General features: G+C 28.4%; 1 protein-coding gene across 6 annotated transcripts in view; it reads left to right on the forward strand.

Moving 5' to 3' along the window:
- The window catches only part of Wdr62 (WD repeat domain 62), a 75,591-nt gene extending 50,652 nt beyond the window's left edge, over window positions 1-24,939 (forward strand). For 2 of the 6 annotated variants that reach the window (XM_072901561.1, XM_072901562.1), the window contains 14 exons: window positions 803-1,052; window positions 1,168-1,624; window positions 2,882-2,950; window positions 3,171-3,278; window positions 3,503-3,672; window positions 3,766-4,056; window positions 5,033-5,177; window positions 5,259-5,352; window positions 9,357-9,488; window positions 16,029-16,168; window positions 16,252-16,456; window positions 16,538-16,664; window positions 18,340-18,533; window positions 21,004-24,939. In XM_072901561.1, coding sequence (XP_072757662.1) covers window positions 803-1,052; window positions 1,168-1,624; window positions 2,882-2,950; window positions 3,171-3,278; window positions 3,503-3,672; window positions 3,766-4,056; window positions 5,033-5,177; window positions 5,259-5,352; window positions 9,357-9,488; window positions 16,029-16,168; window positions 16,252-16,456; window positions 16,538-16,664; window positions 18,340-18,533; window positions 21,004-21,383 — 2,762 coding nt within the window. In that variant the 3' untranslated portion in view covers window positions 21,384-24,939. Of the gene's footprint in view, window positions 1-802; window positions 1,053-1,167; window positions 1,625-2,881; window positions 2,951-3,170; window positions 3,279-3,502; window positions 3,673-3,765; window positions 4,057-5,032; window positions 5,178-5,258; window positions 7,675-9,356; window positions 9,489-16,028; window positions 16,169-16,251; window positions 16,457-16,537; window positions 16,665-18,339; window positions 18,534-18,767; window positions 18,994-21,003 lie in introns of those variants that run through there. The other 4 variants (XM_072901559.1, XM_072901560.1, XM_072901564.1 and 1 more) reach the window with 4 other exon arrangements.
- Window positions 24,940-25,674: the final 735 nt, after the last annotated feature.

The following is a 25,674-nucleotide window of genomic DNA, read 5'->3' on the forward strand; positions in this document are numbered from 1 at the left end:
GATATGCACTCCGTTTGTGTGTTGTTGAATCTATGGTATATATATCGCGACAACTGATGTTTAACGTGTGGTTATGCCGATGGTACAGATGGTAATCTATACAACTGTAATTTATACAACTAACATGCGATAAATATGTACAGTGGTTCTGAGGCAGTGATCCTTTTAATCATGCGAATACGATCACGGATTTTATGTTCACACATGTCTTACGGCTTTATTATGCGATGTTTTATCATTAATTTCGTTTTTATTTATAATTAATTTATTTAATTTATATATTATGCTGAAGAGGATTCAAAACATGAATCGAAACGTTCAAATCTTTATTGTAATTTCCGTCATTCTATAGAATGTTACTAATGTACTTAATGTCAATATAATTGCGACATATCATCTATATATAAAAAACTTACAATTTTATATTCACATCTCCTCGCTCCTATTGCCTCTTTATTATTTACTTATTTATTAATCGGAGCTCTTTATATAATTTTATTGAAATTAATACTTTACATTACTACATTAATACTTAATAAAATAAAAATACAATTTTCCATAATTTTTACTTTAAGTAAGTTCTACTGTAATATAATTACTTATTTTTTGCAATTATATTTTACATTAAAGAAAAAAAAATTTTTAAGAATAAATGATTTTGTTAAAATAATAAATAATTTACATTTATCACATCTTCAAATCTCGCTGTTTGATGAATATTTTATTTACATTGAAGTAGAATAGCAATATTTATCTTCAATTGTTGACTTTGATCTACAAATGTTCTATTCAATATTTTCAGACGCATCCGGTATTTATGTAGCTACCTCATGTACAGACAAAACACTTTGCGTATACGATTATTACAGCGGTGAGTGTATGGCCACTATGGTCGGTCACTCGGAATTGGTGACAGGTTTACGTTTCAGTCCGGACTGTCGTCACCTCGTATCTGCGAGCGGCGATGGTTGTGTATTTATATGGCGCGTTCCACATGATATGGTTGTGACCATGCAAGCTCGACTAGCTCAACAAGCGATGCGCGCCGGCAAGTGAGTAGTTCCCTTCTCTCTCCTCGCCATTATTTATAAATCTTATTGATTTAGATGGAAGTTGCAACTTTTGATTAAAAACTATATTACTGTATCGGATGTGTTGTGTTCGTAGGAGATTGCCTCAGGTCAATGTTGGTAACATCGACGTGCAATTGGACAAAGAAACTTTTGGATCACCCCCACCAGATTTCCTTGATCCCAATGCGAATCCAACGCCTCAAGGTATCGGTATGGATTACAGATTTAGTGTGGGTCAGTTACCGTTATGGGCGAAGAAACAAATAAATACCACAAGTACTGATGAAAGCGCGGTACCTGACTTGAATGTTAGATCCCTCAATATTGATCTACCTAAAGGAAGATGGGCACAAAGAGTTCAAGAAAGCGACGGTATCACTGTAAAGTCCGTCTACAATAGCGATGAAGTCATACCGTTTCCTTCGTCCCGTAATGCTATTGATTCGGATGGCGGTGGCGGTTGCAGTGGTTCAAAGGATAGCTCCATCGACAGCGGCACGGAAACGAAATACGGCAATGAATATCGTCGAGAAACAATAATTAGTAAAAGGGTTGGTATTATAAAGTATATATTTAATTCTCAGAGAAAAGAACTTTCGAATGGATATTTAATTGAATATACAAATTAAATATCTGAGTCTTTGACGTTTATTGATTATATTTTTTATAATTATCATGCTTATTCGAAAACATAATACTATAAATAGTGTGTAGTAATATTCAGGGTAAGGGAAGTATACGCTTGAGAAGTAACACGCGTTACTAGTGATGTTACCGTTACAGTTACTTTTTTTTGATAACTACAAATTTTACTTGTAACGGAAAAAGTAACTTTGTTACATTTTTTGATAGCAAGTAACGAAATTAACAGTTACTTTTATCGTTACTTTCCAGACAGCACGTGTCTTTAAAAGATGCTTAAAAGACAACTTAAAGACGTCTTATTGCTTTTTAAATATCTTTAAGATTTTTTTTGGCCTTTCTGTGCTATCTGGGATTTTTTTTTCGAATATACTTTGAATATACTATACTTTTTTGGAATATAATTTTCAAGTAAAGAAACGTAGATATTTTTCGTTTCATGCATATGCGCGCATTTTATATAGTACATGTAACATATACTATAGATAGATGTGCACATATGTGTGAAATTAGGGATTGATAAGAATATTGAAACACAGTATCACATAGAAACTGTTGGAATCTCTTTTTAGTCTCTTTCTACTTTATAAAAAAACATTTAAGTAGACAGATAATTCAATGATTAGTCAAGAATTCGATATTATGAAAATGGTCGTATCGTGTTAGAATTTTAAAATAAAAAAAATTGAAAAGATGTAAAGAAAACGATTTTGACCATATTTAGAAATCTATTGAAAGTAAACTAACAATAAGAAAATTACTTCATTTACATTTACAGCATCTAAAAGTAGAAAGCTTGTTTACACTTTTTTTCAAAAGTTTCTCTTATTTAAAATAATTTATTATTAAAATTATTACACACTTTATATCAATAGCGATATCACTATCAAAATTATATTATTTTGATTACTTTAATGTAAAATAATGTTTAAAAATTTTTAGCGTTTAGTGTAAAATTTTTATTTAATTTGACTTTGTATTAAAAAAATTTCTATATAAAGTTTGTATTGTATACAAAAAAAGTAACGGTAATAAGTTATTTCTATAAAGTAACTTTCCCAACTCTGGTAATACTATAAATAGTACGATACAAAAGCTTATAAAATAAATTGCTATTTTATTTTTTAATTTAGGAACAGAAACTTAACATTTAATTGCGATTTTAGGAAGGGGGAGAAAACATATTTCAGCCTTGTCCTGAAAGTTATAAAGAGATAGAAAACGAACCAAAACAGGTATTAACTGAATTATGAATATTAATATAATTTAACTGCATGCGTTATCGTTTTTCTAATTTTACATTCATAACAGATCTTTCATTTATTGATTATTTTACTTTGCTCTTGTCTTTGTAATCTTTTTTTTCTTAATTTATAAATTGCTCTTTTTTTAATTTACTATCATATTTGTGTTTTGCTAAATATATTTTATTTCGATATATATTTTCTGGTGTAGATAATTGATGATAAGATAACAATACGAAACAATATTACGGAATTAACACGTCAGTCAAGGAGTCGTCACCATACCGACGATAGTAGTCTTGGCAGCTTTAAATTTGAGGTATAACGTCTTAAGCGTAAAGCGTTTTTAAAAATCATTATTCAAAGATAGCTTTTTTACGAAATAATTTATTATGAAACTGCTTTTTTAACATAAAATATATGCATTATATATTGTGTAAATAACATATAACATTATTATTTACTGACTATAGCTTATGCGTTTTGTATTTTTTATTATTATGTCTGTTGTTAATGCATATTGTTATATATTATGTCATCTAGGATCATGAGAGCACTGAACATGACGGGGACGTTGAAGATTATTCTGAGGGGGAAAATGGAACGACCGGTTCTGAAAAATCACATCATAGATTAATATATTATCCTCCCTCAGAAGATATTATATCAAATCAATTTACTGTTAACGCAATAGACGTTGAAGAGCTTCGAAGGTTCGCGCTTAATTTATTAATATGTTCTTTTTTAGGATAATATTTTAAATATCTTGTAAAATAACGTAAAATATATTTCTTGTGAATTTACAGATCGCAGAGGCGACAAAAAAGATTAAAGAACGCAGAGAACAGTCGGACGAGCGACTTGACCGCGTCTGGAAGTCAAGATGAGTCTGATTCGGAAGGCGGTGCGTCAACTCCTAGCGCCGAAAGAAATCCACTATCTATATTGTCCGAAGCCAGTTCGGAAGGTTTCGATCAGCTCGCTAAACAGAATCATAGGGAAAAATATTTGAAGAATGCCTTCGAGTCGCTTAGCGGAGCAGAAGAGCCTCTGAATCGTATAAAAACTACGAGTATTAGTTCCCAATTTCATGGAAGGTAAAATGAAATTAACTTAATTGTAGATAAAATAAGATTTAACGAATATTTGAAATTTCACGATAGTGATTGTATTTAACAGTCTCTACCCAGACAGCACATAGATGTCTAAAAGATGACTAAAAGATAACAGATTTTCGGCATGGACATCTTTTAGTTTAAGCATATAGTCGACGAAAAGATGTCTTATGTCCCATTAAAAGTCATTTTGTAGCTTTAATTCATAAAATATCTAAAAGACGTCTAATTTTAGATATTTATTAGTTATTTTTAAAAATTATGTTTTAGACATCTCAGTAGCAAGCACACAACATTTTGACATCAAAATATGGTCAGTTCAAAATAAAAATGCTTTGTAATTGTATTTAGAATTAATAAGATAATAAATTATATATACATTCAAGTTATATAGAAATTTCGATTTCGTTCTTTAAATAGTGCAATAAAACGGACTACTTCCAATTAATCCGACCAGTTACAAATAATCTATTTTCATCATGTTCTGAATCTCTTGTCGAGATTATATCAGAAATTAAACTGACAAAAAAGACATACTTTAAATTTTATATTTAGTAGTACTTATTCTTTTAGGCTTTAAATTTTATATTTAGTAGTACTTATTCTTTTAGGCTTTATATACATTTTATGAAAACTTAAATACGAGTTAGTTAAATCTAAGCGCGCCACGTAGCGGCAAACAAAGGAACATGTATATTATAAAATAGATCTTTTTTGTCTTGTCGAAAAGATATGAGTAAAAAGATGACCAAAAAGACATCTTTTCGTCGAATTATATTAAAATTAATTATGACTCTTAGAAGACATATTTTAGACATCTTACAAAAGATGACTTTCTTGTGTAAGCAGAAAGACATCATTTTAGACATCTTTTAGCCTTGTCAGAAAGATGACTTAAAAAAGACATCTTTTCGTTTTCTGTGCTGTCTGAATAATTATTGATTAAACTGAATTACAGACTTAGTGGTGGTGAAAGTAGTACTACAATACGCAATGCATCAGTAGTTAATGCAACCAAACACGGTAGAGGCGACGTCGATGTAGTGAAGAAACGAGAAGAATTGCAAAGGAGGATAGAAGAAACCAGAAGAAAATTGCAAAGTGTAAGTGGCAATTTTTTGGCATAATAAAAACAAAATGAAAGCATGAGACTTTCGATTAAAACTTTCGATTATTACTTACAGGTCGGCTATAGATCATCATTGAAATCAAGCCAAAGTATATCCGATTTGAGCAGCCATATACAGCCGAAGCATCATCGTTCGAGGCTTAGCACAGGTAACAGATTTGGTCAAAAAAACCAGTTTTCAAAACCAACTAATCCCTGCAAACCTATGCTAAAACCAAAATCCACACTTAAACCCCAACAACTCACTACTAACAAGATTCAAGGTGTTGGGAATGCATTATCTAAACTAGATAAATTAGAAGTACCAAATGAAAACTGCTTATCAAAAAATCAAACTCTATTATGTATCAATGAGAAAACAAAACCCAGTCATAGTCGTCCGTTAACATTGACGTTAAAGAAAACTGAAAAGTATAAGCTGTCCTTGAATAAAGCTAATCAATCTTTGCCCGAATCTCCTGTATGCGAGGAATTGAAACTACTGAAGGAGCAATGTAAGAAGGCTACAACTCGGTTTGCGAGATTTGCTCAGAAGAGACGGTCTTGTAGTTATTTTATCGGTCTGGATGAGGATATGGAGAACATCGCGAAATCTGTTGAAAGCTTACCAGCTATGAATGAGCATAACATGGAAAATCTCAAGGAAACTATGGACAATACGGAGGAAAATGGCAATTTCAGCGACGATTCCTTGGAGGGGGATTTTAAGAATCCACCTCGACGTTGCGTTAGTGACTATCAGATAAATGTTCATTTGGACGACCATAGGAATAATTCGAACTATCAGAATTTCCAAGGGAAAGTTTTAACTGGTTCTCAGGAAAGCATACTTTCGGACGCCTCTATTGAGTCATTCTCTAAGGAAAGTGCCGAGATAGATTATAATCATTACGATCATGATAGACACTCGAGTGCAAGCTTCTTTTTGTCCCGGCGTAAAATGCAAGCGGGCAGAAGTCAGGAGAGCATATTAACCGATGAATCGGACTATCAGATATTTCCATTGCGCGAGAACGCCGTTTATCAAAGCACGGAAAGTGTGTTAACTGATGATTCTGATTCTATGGTGAAATCTGCGCCCTTGGAAATGTTGTTCGATTCGCATTACAAACGAAAGAGGCAAAACTCCGAAACTTATAGCGAAATTCCCGATACTGCTGCAACAGCTGTTGTAGATAATGCGGAAAATTCTATCAACGAGAATGCATTATGCAGAACAGTATTTAGATCAAAATCTTTACAAGATACCAGAATTAACAAAACTAAGAACGACATGAATTTTATAGAAAATAACGCATCGCCGGAAACTCGCACTTATTATGAATTTAATTTTGACAATGGCCGTAGAAGAAACGTAGACCCGGCAATTTATGGGAAATTAGAAACGATCACACGTAGCAATAGCTTGAAAGTGCCTGGAATGAAGCCGGAATCGATGATGATTTTGAATAACTTTGTTCCTCATAAACCACCGAAACCTAAAAGAAATTTATCTCGTACCCAAAGCATGCGCAACAGAATTAAACCAAGCTGGAAATATATCGATACATTACCTTTATCGTCTGCTGTAAAAAGCGAGTCCGACAATTATATAGCGCTTTCCACGAATTCATCTTATTCAGAATACCGAGTTACGCGAGGTGATTCAGAAATTAAACGAGATCCGATTAATATGGAACAAGTTTTACAATCTGCAAACTACGCGCAAGAATCTAACAACGATAAAGATAGTAGATATAAGTTCTACAGTTTACAAACTCATTGCACCGATAACAACGTTATGTTGCAAGATAAACTTATACAGGACAGGAACGATTCTTCACATGTAGTGAGGAGTAATTATTTAGGAAAAATTCACGATACGATCGAGAAACAAAGTATTTCTTCCGATAAAAAACGAAACTGTTTCGAAAATGAAATTCCGACGAAAGATACAGAAACTTATGACTCATTAGAGCCTAATGAAGCCTCCGATTTACAAACGATGAAACTGCAGCCCGATTTAGCTTCAAATTCGCAATCAGCCAACAAACGAATTGGGAATCTCGACGCAAATATGGATGCTAGAATAACTCGTGCCATCGAGGGGACCGTAAAATTACTTTCAAAAGAATTTGAAAATCTAGTGAGGCAAAAGCAATACTTCATGAAGGAGAAATGTTTACGGTCGACGCAATTCCAAGATAGGAGCGAGAACTTCGCTAAATTGCAAGCCGAACGAGAGAACAAATTTTGTGTTAATAAGCGCGACGGACGACTACATTCGTGCGGCGAAGACTGTGATTGCGTCGACACATTGGTATTTGACAGATCGCTGATGGAAAGCGGCTCCTCCACCTCCGCCTCAAGTTGTACTAACTCACCGAAGAGAATGTGGCCGCCCGCATCTCGATGTCAGAGTCACATGAAGTGGACAAAAACTTTACCAACAATCAATCAAGCGATTCTTCCTACAAAACATCCTTTCGCAGGTATTGAACAAATAAAGAATGCTTGCGTGTATTTTTACATATTATTAAATATTGCTGTTAGTATGTATACGAAAATCGATCAAGAATTTATGTTGCAATTGCGACTGCACCAATTAGTACGTTATACCGTTACAGAAGAAATATCTGTTATACATACATATATGTACAGGACGAGGAAAAAGTATAGAAACCCTGAAAAATCTCGAAAAATATAAATTTTACAGAAAATTGTTTTGGACAGAAATTGTATTGTTTCAAAGAAGACATAAGATAGTGTCATTGATTTAACCTTGAATAGTCGCTTGAAGGTGCCTTTCAATTTCTTAAATGAAACATCCTATATTTAATTGTATATTCTTGTAGTTCGAGAGCTTTCTGAAATACTATAATAAAACTTCTTTTGGTTAAGAATTTCCTGAGATGTTTTAAAGTTTGTCATGATATACTTTTTAATGTAAAATATGAAATAAATGAAAAAAATGAATAAAAAAAATCTTGTCTTAGATTCTTTTTTTGTAAAACTTAAATTTTTCGAGATTTTTCGAGATTTTTCGAGATTTCCATACTTTTTTCTCACCCTGTACATTTTATATTCCATTCATATATGAATGCACAAATATAATTATTATATCCAATTTTATTTCAAGGCAACAGTAACTTACTTTTCAGTTTTAAATACTTTTAGCCGTCAAGACTAAACGTTAACATAACTTTATTAATATTGTTATTATTTTTATTTGGCACGAATTTTGCAACTGCATGCTTTACATTAAATATAATATCCTTCTCTTGTTCCTTTATCACTATCCTATTTTTTACTATTAATTTTTATTTTATACATCTTTCACATTTATGCAAGAAGCTTGATGTTAAATAGCAATCGCTGTCTAGCGTTAATTCAAGAAAATTAAAATTACATTTTGAATTTTAGTGTTTTAATAGAAATTAAAATATATTTTAAATATCTTAATTTTCTCATTCATTTTTATATTCTTATATATCATGCTGTCAATGAAAGCAAATGGCTTTTATATCATAATTTAATTTTACATTAGTATATATTTTGTTATCAACAGCAAGTGGTTTTTATATCGTAACTTATTTAAGAACTTAGAAGGCAAACTTAATATTTTCGGAAGAAAAAAGTGCCATGCTTAAAAAATCCGATAAAAAAGATATTTATAATCGAATTGTGTGTATGATTCATAAAATATCAATTTCTTATATGTATTGTATTACATGTTTGATGAATTTTCCATCTTTTTTTATTATTATTTAGCACATAATGTACTTATCATCTTTAACCAATCCGGAAGACGTGCTAAGCGTTATCCGCCAACTCCGAAGACTAACCGTTGTTCGGGAAATAAACGTAACATATTCCAAAATGATAGAATCTCGCTAAATATAATGTCACAGAGAAATTCATGCTCCAGATAACTACGATGAGACTCTAGAAAAATGATCTTATTCTCTAACCAGTTAATAGCTGACAATTACAAATTTAGCAAACACTTGACAAGATTTGAACTTGACTATTTAATCCAGTTTTAAATGAGATACAATTATAAAACCCAACAAAATTTTGAATTTGTTTCTATCGTTTCTTATCAGTTTTTTTAAGCACGGCATATTATATAAAATAGTAGCTATTAGTGCATGTGTGTGCACGTTGTCAACAGTTGGCAGTAATGGGACAAGAATTTCGTCAAAAGTTATTGATAGCGAAGAAGAAAGTGGCATGAGACGTGCCTGTTCGCTGAGTGATCTTTCCATCAACCCTTCAAATAGGTTACTGCATGGTCCTGTACAAGGTATATTTTATCGTTCTGTATAGAAAATGTATTTTGAATTTTGGTTTGCTTCTATACTATACTACTAGTACTACTGTATATTCAGTAAGTTATATATTTCCATATTACACATATACATAATTATAATTTTAGAAGGTCAAACCCTTATTTTTATCAAATTCAGTGGCCGTGTAAGACTTGAACAAACACGTCCTTAAATACATTGCCGGGAGAAAATATTGCGGTTACAAATTGTGTTATTGCACAATTGGTTAGGTTAGGTTAGGTAATTGGATAATTACTCTCATTTACTATCATACACGGTATGTCCCAAAAGTTCCCAGACTGAATTTTTAAATTCAATATTAGTGATTCATACGCGATTTGCCTGTACTTTTGAGAGCATGTTGAGGGAACCTATCGCGCACTTCATGTAAAGTTTAAGCCATGGTGAAAAGAATATTGCAGTTAAATTTTATTTTAAAGTTTGAATGCGACGGAAACGTCCGCTAGACTATTTTCTTTTTCCAAAGATAAAGTTGTAGTTGAAAGGAAACCGATTTAATATACAATTGAGGACATCCAAAACCAAGAAGCTGAAGATTCCGCGAGAAGACTTAAATTCGTACTATGTCAAACTTGCAAATGGCAGCCAACCAATGAATAGCAATAAATGGAGACTATTTTGAATAACTAATATGCTAAATAAAGTGTTTTTCTGAGCATACAGAGCTTCTCGAGAACTGCTTTTTGGATAGCCTCAATCGTGTGTTAAATCGGTTTCCTTTCAACTGCAACTTTATCTTCGAAAAAAAGTCTAGTGAACGTTTCCGTCGCATTTAAACTTTAAAATAAATTGCAATACGTTGCTTTATATTAATATCCATTTTACAATGAGTAACGCGCCGTCACAAACACCGTTCATGCGAAACGTTTGAACACTGCTTGAATTTGAACATAGCTTGCTGAAACTTTATACGGAGTGCGCGATAAGTTTCCTCAACATACTTTCAAAAGTACAGGCAAATCGCACCACTAGTATTGAATATAAAAATTCAGTCTGGAAACTATTGGAACATATCGTGTATATGTATAAGGAATTATTGTGCTCTATTTTGAGGTTCCGCTACATATAGGGGATATTTAGAAACTCGTCAACTAATTTAATGACATGTTTCTGAATTCAGAGGGAGATAAAAATTTGGTAGAACTCCTATTTAGAGAGTTTTTCAAATGACTTTGACATATATAGTGTTGTGACCCTAAGTCTAAAAGGTTTTAGTCGGCATTCATTGTTTATTAAAAAGTTATTAACAGTTAAATTGTACGACAAGAACAAGTATTAAATGTAAAATCTGAGCGTCTCCGAACAATTTTATATTAGTTGTATTTTTAAGTATTTTAGTGAATATATAAGCGGGAGAAACAAACAAAAGAACGACCGCAAAAATCGCTCACATTTAAAAATCTGACTTCAAACTTTGTTATTAGTAGCCAGGAAACATTCCAAGTACGAAATTTTAAATTATCGGACAGATAAAAATTCATAATTCAAAGGGAATGAGCTGACGCATTAATGAATTTTGACTACTTTGACTCCCCTCCCCCCCCCCCCCATATCTCGGAAATCAATTATTATCTCAACTTAAAAATTTTTTATGATTGATGTCTCATCATAAACTATCATTTGGCACACAAATTAGTTCCAAAATCGCGGGACCAAAAATGGGCGAAAAAACGCCTGTTTTTTCGATGGTTCTTTGTAACATCGTTATCGTTACGGTTACAAAAAAAAGTAATGGTTACAAGTAACGCGTTACTTTCCAACTCTGGATACAACTAATATAAAAAGACCCCGCACAATTATTATGAAAATTGGATTTCGATAAAATTGACTGCAACTCTGGAAATAAATAGATTCTGTAGTGCTGAACAAAAATCACAATGAGTGGTGAATTCGAAATCATTTAGCTCTTACAAACATTCAAAAGTCAAGATAAGGTATTTCAATACTATTAAAAAAGTAAATAATATTATTGAGTGGAACCACATATAGTTGATCATTTTTAATAATACAGATATGTATTTATCTGAAAAAAAATATGCTTATATATTTGGGAGGAAGAAGGGGCATATATATATATATACATATACACGGTATCTATAAAGTCCGTTCCTATCCTTTATATTTCGGAAACTGTTCAAAATTACGAAAAACGGGGAAACACGTGTTCGACCACTTCCGAGGGGTTACTCTTCTAAAGAAATTGGTGAAGTTGCTCCTCTTCTCAAAAGAATATCTCAAGGAGAACTCAAAAATAAATGGAATTCATATTTTCTTGCATACATGCATGTACAGATTTTTTTCGTTGTATATGTATAATAATTCTAAAAATAGGATATGTAATTAATTATCACCATCATTATCATTATCATTTATTAATAATAATTTCAATTTTATTTATTAATAATAATAATTATCATTATTATTTATTAATAATAATTTCATCATTTTTCAAATTATACGTAATTATTAAAATGTTACTTAATTTAAATATCTAAAAAATTATGCCCAATTTCTTATGGAAGTTTGTACCCCGGAGAATAATATTGAGACATGGTTAATAAGAGCATCAAAAAAAAAATTAAAAAGTTCCTTAGGCACAATCTTATAAAATAAATCCCCTGAGTACTTGAATTGTCCAAAGTTCGCTATTATGACCATTTATCTAATCTTGTCCGATTTCTCTGCGTTCAGACATCAATTAGGCAATTAACCTTTTGTTTCTTCGTGAATACCTTCCTATCGATTAATATATGACTCATTACTGTTCATTCAGGGCCCCACTGGGCATAGTTCTTTAAACAAACATTTAAATAGTATTAACAAATTAATTATTTAAAAAAGATATAAAATTAATACAACTAACTAAGTATTTATAATATGATGTATGCTATAAAATTGATATTAACAAAAAGTATTATTAAGATTCCTTTAGTTTGAAAATACTCTGTAAGCAAACTGTCGGCCTATGTTACATTAATGGGATGTCATTTTCTGACGTTTTTTGACAAATTATAATATATAATAACACATTAATATAATATAGAAAACAAAACTAAATATTTTATAGTTAATATTAATTGGACTCTTATTTTATATTTTAAATAAATAATAAACAGACGATTTTTTTATTTATTCGGATACATTTAGTTGTCAATTTTCCAAAAATCAGTTCAATAGTTGAATCCTTTGTATGGGAATTGTCAGAAATTAATTACTTTACATCTGTTTTAGCAGGCCTGGCTATTGAGTATTACGTGTATTTTACAAGATATATATAATTTAAAAGCAAAATTCATTTTATGCCTGGCTCGTATAAGTATTGTCCTAATTTGTTGTCCAATATTTTATATTATATGAAGATTAGTTGCATTATCCATACGTATGATAAAAATAATATTATATTAAACATTTACATTTTATGTATAATTTTACAAACTTTTATACAAAAAACATGTGTTAAGAAAGATATACAATGATTAACAATTTCATTATAATTTCAATTTATGGGTACATATACAGGGTATCCCATTTTAATTCCTCCAGTGAAATATCTCGAAAAGTAAGCGTTGCCGGAAAAAAAGTTTCGAACAAAAGTTGTAGGGTTTCGAGGGGGTCATAAGATGGTACCATTGGTTTAACCTTGAATTTTCATTTAAAGGTCATGTGAAGGTTACGTCGATTTCTTTAAATGGAACATCCTATATATATTATTGCATATTCTTGTAGCTCTCGAGAGTTTTCCAAAACACTATAATCAAATGTTTTATCGTGAAGTACTTTTCGAGTTATAAGGCTTCAAAGTTGCAATATTTTGACATAAAATGCAAGATATCTCGTAAAATATTTATTTTTCGATTATCTTATCCTAATACTTTTATGCACAGAATATTGAGACAAATCAAGTGGTGTAATTAAAACACATAGTTATCTTTAAGAAAAAATCTGTTTTATACTTAGAATTTATGAAAAGTTTTCTTTCAAATTGTACATCATACATAAAAAATACTTTACGAATTAAAGTAATAGCATTGATTATGAATTGATAGCAACATAAATACTTGGCTAGTTGCATTAATCTCTTCTATTTTTAAATAGATAATTTGTTGACAGTGTATTTACATTGACTTAAATTTGTTGCATATACCTAAGTTTTGAATATCTTTTTTATGTACTTGATGTGTTTTTTACATTTTTTGAAAAGTTTTTTTTTAAATTTTTTTATACAGAATCCCATTTTAAATACCCCAAGTGAATATTTCGAAAAATTTGGAAGATACGGAAAAACGTTTTAGACAAATTGTTTGAAATATTTCATACCTTAATTTAACAAAATTTTACAAAACTATGAAATATCTCGTAAAATATAATATTAATTTTTCAATTATTTTACCTTAATTTACTTTTATACATAATGTAATGAGAGGAATCAAGTGACGTAAAGAAAATACATAGTTATCTTTAAAAAAAGTATGAATTTGCAATGAGCAGTTGCATAATTTACGAAAATTTGAAAAATGTTCCGAAAAATTAAATTACCGAAATTTAAAAAAGAATATCCGAAATGTCATAATTCTAGAATTTAAGACATTGTTTTGAAAAGTCACAAAACCGAAAATTTGATAAAAAATGAGATTGTTTCAAAAAGTCTTAAAAAATGAATTTCTGATTTAGAAACATTAAACTGTTTACAGACTATTATTTGTATATATTTTGAAAATATAATTTCCATAAAATAATATAAAATTAATTTTTATTAAGAACAAAATACAGAAAATATTTATTTTATAATGATATTTTAGACATTTCTAATTTTACTTTTATACATATATAATTAAAACATTATTAATTATAACTTTATTAAATATAATTGAGACTTCAAACGATGTTTATGTTTAACTATAATTTTTATAAAGTTGAAATTTTATTATATAATTAAAACTAATTTATTATAATATAATTAAGATTAATATATAATTAAAAATAATTTTTACATAATTGAAGTTTTAGATAAAATATTGAATTATAATTTATTATATTAATTTACATATATTTTTAAACAATAATACAATATTTTTAGACAATAGTACGCTTATTAATGTTAGAAAATCTTTAATAGACAGACCTATGTCTAATCTACGTCCCACGCATTTGTAAGGGTATATGATTTTTTAATTATTTAATTGTATTATTTATTATGTAATTATAAGCGTGTCAGGAGGTTCTCTGCTTTTAATGTAGTCAAATCTCTGTATGCAATTGCTTGCAATTCTGTTAATTTTTCTTTTACCAAAAATTCAAACAAATATAATTTACACTGAAAAATAAGATGTTATCCAGAGGGGAAGAATCGTGATTATTTATAAATTTATGTACAATGATATTTATTGATATCTTTCAATTAAATTATTTATTCATTTGAGCTTGCGATATAATAAAAATCGAATTGATTTTACACGATTTATCCAGAAAAATTCGTAATATTCGAAATAATATTTGAAACAATATCTCTCACCTCAGAAACATCTGTTTTAATTTTTTTTTAAAGGCTACTTTAAATTTGTCTTCTGGTATTAATTCCAAATTATTTTGGTTAATAATCTTTGTACTTCTTTAGTTTTTTACTATAAAATTTTTGATATTTTTACGCCTAGAAAAATTATTAATATAAATATTAATATTAATACAAGTTTTCATATAAGATTTTTTTCATATAATATAAATATAAAGTAGTATTTTTTTATATCTACAGAAAGTAAAACAATCATAAAATTTTTTTAAGAGCTACTTCAAAATCTGTCATAATAGTTTGTGATTGTAGCGTTGGTGCTGTTTCATTGAAGATATATTCTCATGTAGTCCTATATAATCAAAATATTTTTGCTTTTCATAATAATCTATGCAAAAGGCATACCTTATGGTAGAAATATACAATACAAAAAATACTAGTTATTTATTTAATATAATAATTGTCACAGCACTCGCTATGCGTTCATCGCGCGCGCGTATTAAAATATAAATTTATATAGTAATAGATAAGATGTGATATAATTTATAATACAGGGTGAGGAAAAAGAGAATGGAAACCCTAAAAAATCTCGAAAAAATATAAGTTTTACGTATAGAAAAATGTTTGAGATAAAAATTGTATGGTTTCAAGAGGAATATAAGATGTCATTGATTTGACCTTGAATAGTCGCTTAAAGGTCACCTTTAAATTCTTAAATGGAATACCTTATTTTTAATTGCACATTCTTGTAGCTTACCTTGAAGGTTTTCCAAAACATTATAATAAAACTTTTTCTAGTTAAGAATTTCTTGAGATATTTTGAAGTTTGTTATGATACTTTTTAATATAAAATATGAAATAAATGAGAAAAATGAATAGATCTTCCCTCGATCTTGCCTTAGATTATTTTTCTGCAAAACTTAAATTTTTCAAGATTTCCATACTTTTTGTGTCCAAGAAGATTTATTTTTCTAATTAGCGATAATAGTTTCAGGAAAATTAGGAAGCAAAAACTTAACTACAACATCAAGAACAGGCTCTGGAAGTGCCAATCTTAGTAATCAATCCAAACATGCTTCAGGAAAAACACATATAACAAGAAGTAGCAGTGTTGGTGTTTTAAACCAAGTAAGTTTCAAGTAATAACATACACCAAAAAACAACGAAATATTTAAATTAATACAAAATAAAAATTATGATAATTTATATAGAGCGATTCAGAATCGGATGCTGGTGGTATAGTAGGGGGAAATAATAGAGGATGGAGTAGTCAAACCAGCAACAGAATGAGCGGTTTAATGAGGCCTACGATTAGTTCTCAAAACAAAATCAATCATCAAAATAAATCAAGCTCTTCTGGTAGTAATGTTTCGTCAATTTTGAGAAGACGCGGAATGCAAGGAGCTTTCTCAACTAGTAATTTAAATTTCTATTTCTATTTCTCGTAAAAAGAACAAATATTGTTATGTTTAATTAAATTATATAATTGTTTTGCAGTTAATTTAAGTCAAGTAGGAAATCAAGAAGACTCGAGTTCAGAGGATACTTCTTCGAATGGAAATGGAGGAAAACCGGCGTTACCACCAAGACCTAGAAGTATTAGTATTGATCATTCATCTGCTAGGTAAAGATATAAAACTTAAATAATTCTTAACTTTTATTACAACGAATTTTCCAACAAATATATAAAATAAAAATATTAATAATTAAACGTATATACGTACATGCACACATAAAGCAAGTAAAATGCACGCAATAAATAAATTGCCAACAATTTTACTCAGAAATTGTAGCGATCATGGCACAGTGAGTTGCATGTCGGTTCACTGTGCCAAAGATTCCGGATTCAAATCCGATTAGAAATGTTGAATTTGTTCGATTTTTATTTGATTGCCACCTCTTGGAAAGGTAGTGGCAACCGAGAATATCTTGCCATAAACTCCCCCAAATTCAAGCTGTTCGGAACCGGTATTAAAAACTGTCCCATATGGCTGCAGAAAATACGCACTCTGCAGGTGTATGTTAAGGGACATTACCCTCTAATAGCAAGAGGATTAAAACCACCAAAGACAATAGTAAGGATGTCAATAATCTATAAAGCTTGGCAGCTAATATTGGGTTCAGGTTATGAACACCCTCAACAAAAATAAGAATTAAAACCACCAAGACAATAGTGGGGATGTCAGTAATCCATAAAGCCTGGCAACAAATGCTGGACTCGGGTTATGAGCACCCTCAACAAAGAAATCAGGGTCACAGAAGAACTTATATATATAGATCTAGGTGATAATTTGCAGGGACTGCACTAGTCTCTCCTCCCACTCTATCCCATACTACTACTATTACCACTACTACTTACTCAGAAATTGCTAAGAAATTAGCTGTGCATTAACTGTGTTTGCATTAGACTGTTGCACTTTACCAAAATAGAACCTACTCACAAAATCTGACTTAGATTGGCAGCAGAAATCTGTAACGTTTAACCATTTAAATAGAAGAGTAATGTGTGATATTTATGAAAACTTTTAATATTTAATTCAATTTGTAATACGTAGTGGATAAATGTTACCAATAAAAACTCATTAATTGTAATTTTTCTCTTATAAATAATACGTCAGAAACTAAACTTAATGAGGAAAGAGCACATCAAATTCTGCTGTTAAATCATGATTTAGCATGCGTTTAGTATGCGTTTGCTGGTATATACTACTAACATTTTGCTATCTGATATATGCATATATTTTACATACAGGATGAGGAAAAAGTAAGTATGGAAACCCTGAAAACTATAAGTTTTACAGAAAAATGTTTCAGACAAAAGTTGTATGATTTCGAAAAGGACATAAGATAATGTCATTGATTTGACCTTGAATAGGCGCTTGAAGGTCACAAGAAGGTTACCTCCAATTTCTTAAATAACACCTTATCTTTAATTATATATTCTTATAGCTTACCTCGAGAGTTTTGCAAAACACTATAATAAAACTTCTTTTGGTTAAGAATTCTCTGAGATATTTTTAAGTTTGTTATGATACTTTTTAATATAAAATATGAAATAAATGAACCAAAATGAAAAGATGGTCGGATTATTCCTCAATATTGTCTTATTGTTAGATTCTTTTTCTATTAACTTATATTTTTCGAAATTTTTCAAGGTTTCCATGTTTTTTTTGCTTATACTGTATATATTGTCACATATTGTACATATACATATATATATAATTAAAAATTAATATTAAACACATTAAACTACAATAACAATATATTAGCAACTATAAAATATTGTCTGTCTTATTTAGTTTAAGTTTGCCCAGCACAACAATGAGAAGATCTGGATCGACAATCGTTATAACAAATGGTCGGGGTGGTGCTAGTGTGATCGAACAAAATGGAAGCAAAATATCTGCAACAAATAGAAATCAACTGGAGCCTAGTCCACATGAATTACCAGTCAAAGATACAGATCATACTATCGATGTAGCTAGTGCCGAATGTAAGTATCTAAAATGTATTATTATAAACGTATGGTCAATTAATCATCTTTTCATCGTCATGTAAAAGTATAAGCATGCAGGAATAATAATATCAAAGAGTCATTTTTTTCCAACAATTTGATATTTGTATGACTTCCACAATTTGATATGCAGATTTGGTGAATAATTAGTATTTGATTCTTCTTTAATTAATAGGTCATACATCGATATTAATATCAATTTTATTCTTGCAGTAGGCATGGATAAAAAAACATTAGGTAATCTGAAAACTATTAAAAATGATGTGCCGCGAACGTAATTTTACTGTATCCAAAATTTGTAAGTGATCATGCTATGATAGGAAAATTGTCAATTTCATAACAGTTTATGAAGCAGACACAGCTATATATATAAATGCTGCATGTGTTGCAATTTTATGAATACAATATATTATCATAATAAATACATATATGCTTTGACTCAAAATATTTTTTTTTTTTTTTTTTTGTTAACAAAGAGTTTATTTATTTACATATTTTTTAATATTCTTATACAAAAATATTTTTAGTTTATTTTTGTAATTAATCTAAATATGTATTTACATAGTTATTTAATTTATTTTTTTTAATTATATTATTATTTTATGTATTATAATTCTGTATATATGAGTGTGTGGCTGGATTCGAAGAGCAGCTTACACACTAAAAGCATCGTTCTATCTTTGTTATTTATTGAAAGTTGAATAGGAGTAGAACTCATTTATAGCGCTAAAAGTATGCTCCCTGATCGCAGCCTGTATGTACAGGATGTTCCATTTTTAAAAAGTAATATCCATATATTTAAAAAAAACTAATTGTAAGAGTGTATAAAATAATATTTTACAAGTTTTAATGCTTTGAGGAAGGGGGGAGGGGGGGCACATAATGACTTTTAACGTTCTATAAATAATAATTTTCAAAATAATTTCAAAACTAACTTGATTTTTTTTAAATCGATCAATAGATCTATTCTTTTTAGCTAAACTTGCTGTGCTAGTTCAGAATTTCTCTTTTTGCCTCTGCATTGAAAGGAGAAAGGTAAACTCTGAACACTTTATTTTATATGTAAAAATAAACTGCAAAACTTTCATATTAAAAGCAAATATATGATTATGTTAAGTTATTGAAAAGTTAATACATTTAAAAAATATATAAATTCCTATTTAGTAAAATTAAATTATCTTTGAAATGACCTTGAAAATCATTATTTATGGAATGTTCAAAATCATATTATATATTATATCATTTTCAAAATCCTAAAACTTTTTTAGATTTTATGTAAAATCTAAAAATTATTTAGAGATTTTTTATAAATATCATATACTATAAAATAATTATTTATAAATAATATAACGCATTCTTAAAATTATAGATTTTTAGATATTTAAATTTTATTTTTAAAACTCAATGATATTTTGAATGTATTATACATAGGATAAAAAATCTATTTTCTTGTATCTTTTTGTATCAATTTAATTTCTGATAAAATCCTAACAAAAGATTCAGAACAGATTTAATTTCATTTGAAATTAGGCAAATAAATTGAAAATTTCCTATTTTTTTTACTGTCTACTAGAGACGAAAAATCGGAAAATTTAATTTTTATATAAATTAAATCTCGAGTTTTATTTGACTATATGTTACGTTTCCAAACTGACCTAATCGTAAATGTTATATGTATAACTACGATCTAACAATAATATAATATAATGTTATATTACATTATAAATTAATGTCATGTCACATTTATGAGTGTAATATTATGAGGGAAATTACATCTACATGGTGGCTTTTTAACTGGTAACATTATGTAATATTTAGTTATGTTGTACTTGTATAACGTTAATGTGGCGTTTATTGGGTTGCTTCCTGTAAATAAATTAATGTTAGTAAAAGAGCGATGGTTTTTTTTTCTTATGATTTTGTTCTTTCTGCACAATCATCAGAGCTCGACTATAAATCCATGATAAAAAATATGTATTTTTACTTTAGAAAGCACATATTTCCATTTAAAAATTCAAAAGTTACCTTTAAATTTCCGAAAAGTCTCCACCAAAAAAAATTTTTGCATCATCCATTTTATACTTCTCTCAAAACCACGCAATTTTAATTTAACTCATTTTTGTAGATAATAATATTTCAGGTATCCCCTGTAAATTTGTACCCTACGTTTTATATTTGTATATAGTTTTGATTATTACAACATAAGAGATCATAGATAGATTATTCAAAAGCTCATATCGATAATATTTCTTCAAATCATTAATAGATCTTAAAAATTAGTCATTAGAAAATTACATGACTAGATATCAGTTATAATAGCATGATCTCATACGGATTTTAGAAGCAATGTAACCTGCCCGCTGCATGACATATCATTTACATTACTATCATACTTTATCCTGTCAAATTTATAATATCTATCTAATATTGATACGATTGATTTTCACAGTGTCCACACAATTGTGTAACACGATCGCGGACGAGCTCATGCGAACTGCAGACAATGTTGTACAACTGTACAAACGTTTGACGATAGACAATGATGACCCCTCTGCGGAAGCGATCGATAGGAACACGATGCTACGAGGATTGGAATCGTCTGTTAATGAAACGATGCGTACTTTGAGATTGGTCATCGCCGGTAATGAGGGTCACAACGACGGAAGTAGCAAGAGTGTCATCGCCAACGAGGCGACCGCGAAGTTTCAAGAGTTACTCGCAGGTCAGGATCAGGGCAAGGTAGTTAATATGATGCAGCAGTATTCCGAATTACTTTTGTCTATGATGCAACAGCGGATAGGAGGAACTCAATCATCAAGTCATACGTAAAATCCGTCCATCGATGAAAGAAATACGATCATTTTCATATTTATTGTATTGGCATATCAAAGATAATGATAAAGAATATGTCTCCTTTTAAACACTGTATGCTTAATAATTCTCTAACTTTTTAATTTAAACATATTTTAAAAATACTATCTCGCGCAAACATTTCATACGCTTGTCATAATTGCATGATGAAAATTTTCTCTTTTGCTACTGATTGATTATACTCGCTTTTACAATTAATTCGCTTTTAAATTTGATAAAATGAATAATATCTCGTATGTATGCAATATTAGAACACAAACTTATGTAGCACAAAATTTATTGTATCACCGTTTTTATACGATGAAAAAAGCTAGATCATTTCCAATCACTATCACGCTATTGAAATATTAGGCTATATAATCTATATTTGTTTAGAAAAGTCATACAAGATAAATTAAGTAAATATAAAATAACTATTTCGCTATTAAATATAGAACTGATTATGACTCATCCATTGTATCTTGAGGCCATATGCCATGAAATGCCAATTAACTAAAGACTAGTAGAATAGTTTTTAAATACATGTGTATGTATGTATATGTGTGCACGTAAGTCCCTGCGCGTAGGCGTGCGTGCGTGTGTATGAGACTTGTATTATAATATAATAATTAATAATATTAATGTTCTTATGTAACCAAAGGTTGTATGTATTAATGGTCTAAAGAAGGAATATTATCCTTTCTTCATGATTTACTTAGCAAACAATCGTAATAAAAAGTACGCAGCATAAACTTGCCAGTATAAAATAAAACCATTCAATTTTATTATCATTGCATTAAGTATGAATCAAGCTTCTCAAGTTTGTCAACGATAAAAGTTGCTTCAATAATTACCTATTTTATAATCAAAGACCTATATTTTAATGGAAATTATTATTTTTAACACAAAAATTGAAAGAAATTATTTTATTTAAGATTATTATACATTTATTAACTAACAAGGGACGTGTCACAATTGTCCTGAATTGATTGATCCTCCTTGAAATATATTGTTAAGCACAAAAATCTAAAAAATATTTATTTGCGTACTCTTTGGAAATTTAAGAGATAAAATTGTAATAAACAGAAATTATAGCTGAAAAAGAGAATATACACAACATAAATTTGTTATAAAATAAAAACATCTAAACGATGAGATATTGTATATAAAAATGTTTTAGCAAAAACTTATGATTTCTTTGTACTTCATATTACTGTATTATTTTTTTCAAAAAACTAATATTTTTTAAAAATATCTTTACCTTTACTATATATACAATATTATTTTTGTGAAATTTAAACTTCTAAGAATAAAAATTAAAAAGCGAATGTTACGCCAAATTTATCTATACATGACAAAAGTTTAAATTTTACAAAAATAATATGTGTAAAAAATAATGAAGGTGTAGTAGTTTAAAAATTTTAGATTTTTGGAAAAAAATTTAAACACAGTTATAAAATACATATAAAATCACTTTTTATATATCTTACTGATAATAAATGCTGAGAATCAAATATAAGCGTTGTTTCGCACAAAAATCCTCTTAAATCTCAAAATAAGCACATAAAAATATGTGATTCTTATAGCAAATTTAATTATCCGCACTACATGGCATTAGTGGATATTAAAGGCTACTATATATGAAGTATATAACTCTAATGGTGTAATATATAAACACTTTGATGATAAAAGAATCTATATAATTTTGCTAAATAACTCAAAATATCATTATTGAATTTTAATTCCTTAAAATATTTGTATTATTTTTTTTTATAGATAATACTTTATATATATATGTTTAAAAAATTACTTTGAAAAGAAATTTTAAAAAGTCGATTCCACGCTGTGTAGAAAACTATTATACAAAAAAGTTTCTTTAATGTACATTTTATCGCTCTAAAATAGTTGTACAAAGAAGTACATTTTATTGTATTGTAATTATATAATACATATCTGTGGAGATTACACATTATATATAGTAGTTTTGTGATATTAAGTTTTTTGTTTATTCTTAAATTACTTTAATCATATTATCTTTATTGATACATATTCCTCAAGAAATTTTATATCTTAAATATCTTTAGTTATAGGAGTTGTATATATATGTGTATAATATAAGCATAAAATATACAGGGTGGCCCATTTTAAATGATATTTTTCGAAAACTTCCATTTGAAAAATGTTTTGTATAAAGTTTTATGATTTTAAGGGAGACATGAGATGATGTGGTTGGTTTGATTTTAGATGAAGGTCATGAAATTACTTTAAGATCATTTTCATTTTTTTAAATAGTACCACCCTAATTTGTTTATATAAATCTATTCCCTGCAATTGTACAAGTAAAAAGTTATAATTAATTCTTTTATAAAACATCAAATTGTTGTCAGCAATAATATATATAATGTGATTACTTTTTTTATGAATAAACATATTTACATAAATTTTATAATATATAATAGAATAAAAAACTAATATAATAAAAAAAAACTTTTGAGAACTTGTAATTATAATTTTGTTAATGGTTTGTGTGGGAGACTAATTTAGAATAATTTTTTTTGCTTAAGAAGATTTTAAAAAATTAATTGTTCTGAATTTTATAGTTTCTTTGTACAAGTACTAGTATTTTTTGCAGGAATGAAATATATACATTAAAGAAACACTTTTTTGCATAACAATGTTCTAAATAGACACATATCTTTGGCTTCTTTTTTTAAAAGAAAAAAGTATTTTTTTTAATATTCTGTTTTTTTTTTCATTTTATATCTATAATAATAATCAACGAAAAATGTGTATCAATTTTTCTTTAATTATTATTTTAAATTACACAATTCATAAGAAATATGTTTAAAATATAAAATATTTAACATAAATAAAAATCAATACAAGAAATTTTTTCCAATAAACAGGTGTGCAGTTTAAAATTATTACTATTTTAATAAATAAAGTAATACAAAGTGTAAAATTATTAATTTATAAATTTATTAATTTGTAAAATTATTAATTACTAAGCTAATTTAAATATTACAGGAAGTTTGCTTATAAAGAAATAAAGCTATATATTTTTCTTCTGGATAGCATTTCTGCATAGTTGAGAAGTAATCACATTATTTTCTATATATCCATCAAGAAATGTAATCCACGTAAAAAATATGCAGTTACATTGTTTCATAAGCAAGCTTTTTAATGTTTAAATTAATAATTTTGAGTTCTTTTGAGATAATATCGTATCATGTCTTCCAAATTTCAATATTTTAATTTTTCAAGACTTTGCATCTCCTTCTTTAGCGCGAAATACTATTGTCTCTCCTGATGCAACCTTTAGTATGCATTAGTAAAGGATGAATAGATGTGTTTAAATTCGCCATTTGAAAGATTCTTGTATTTAAAAACATATTTCAAGGAGAGTCAAATTAATTTTGGATAGTTATGATGATATATCTTTTGTCGCATATAACTTTATAATGTAAAACTTTGCAATTTTATATGTAAAAATAATCAACTAATTCTTCAAGAATAAAATATATTGAATGACAAAGTCATATAGCTAATACTTAATTCTTCATAACAACACATATATATTATATCATAGATATTAAACTATATATTTGCATATTTTTTATATAATCGTACTATTATTAAAACAAAAATATATATTTAAAGAAAAACAAGTTTCTACAGTTCCATAAAATTATCGATTTTAATTTAATTATTTTGTGCGCAATTAACAAATAACATACCCCAACAAATTTTATAAAAGAATTGTATTGAATAATTGAAATATTAAAAATATATATAAACTATATATATATATATATATATATATATATATATATATATATATGTATGTATGTATGTATGTAGGTATATATAATTATATTACATACATATATATGTATGTATGTATGTATGTATGTATATATAATTATATAACTATGTTACGCGTTTTATATCTTTTAATGTTCTATTTATTCTTCCTTAATAGTATTTAAAATTCTAGTATTTAATATATAATGTGTGTGTGTGTGGTACGCCATTTAGATTAAAATAATGTCACACATAATAGTATTTATTATGCTTGTGCATTAATTTATTTTTTGCAGAAATTAATTAATTTTTATTTGAGTAATATTTCTAACACAATGTTCATAAATAGTTTTGATGATAAGTTATTATAAAAGTATTATGTCGAGACATCAATTATTCTTCTACAAGTTTATATATATAGGTTTTTCTTATATAATATTACCCATAATTGCGGAAACAAAAATCC

Source organism: Anoplolepis gracilipes, chromosome 11 (assembly GCF_047496725.1).
Source record: "Anoplolepis gracilipes chromosome 11, ASM4749672v1, whole genome shotgun sequence".
NCBI classification, from domain to species: Eukaryota; Metazoa; Arthropoda; class Insecta; order Hymenoptera; family Formicidae; genus Anoplolepis; species Anoplolepis gracilipes.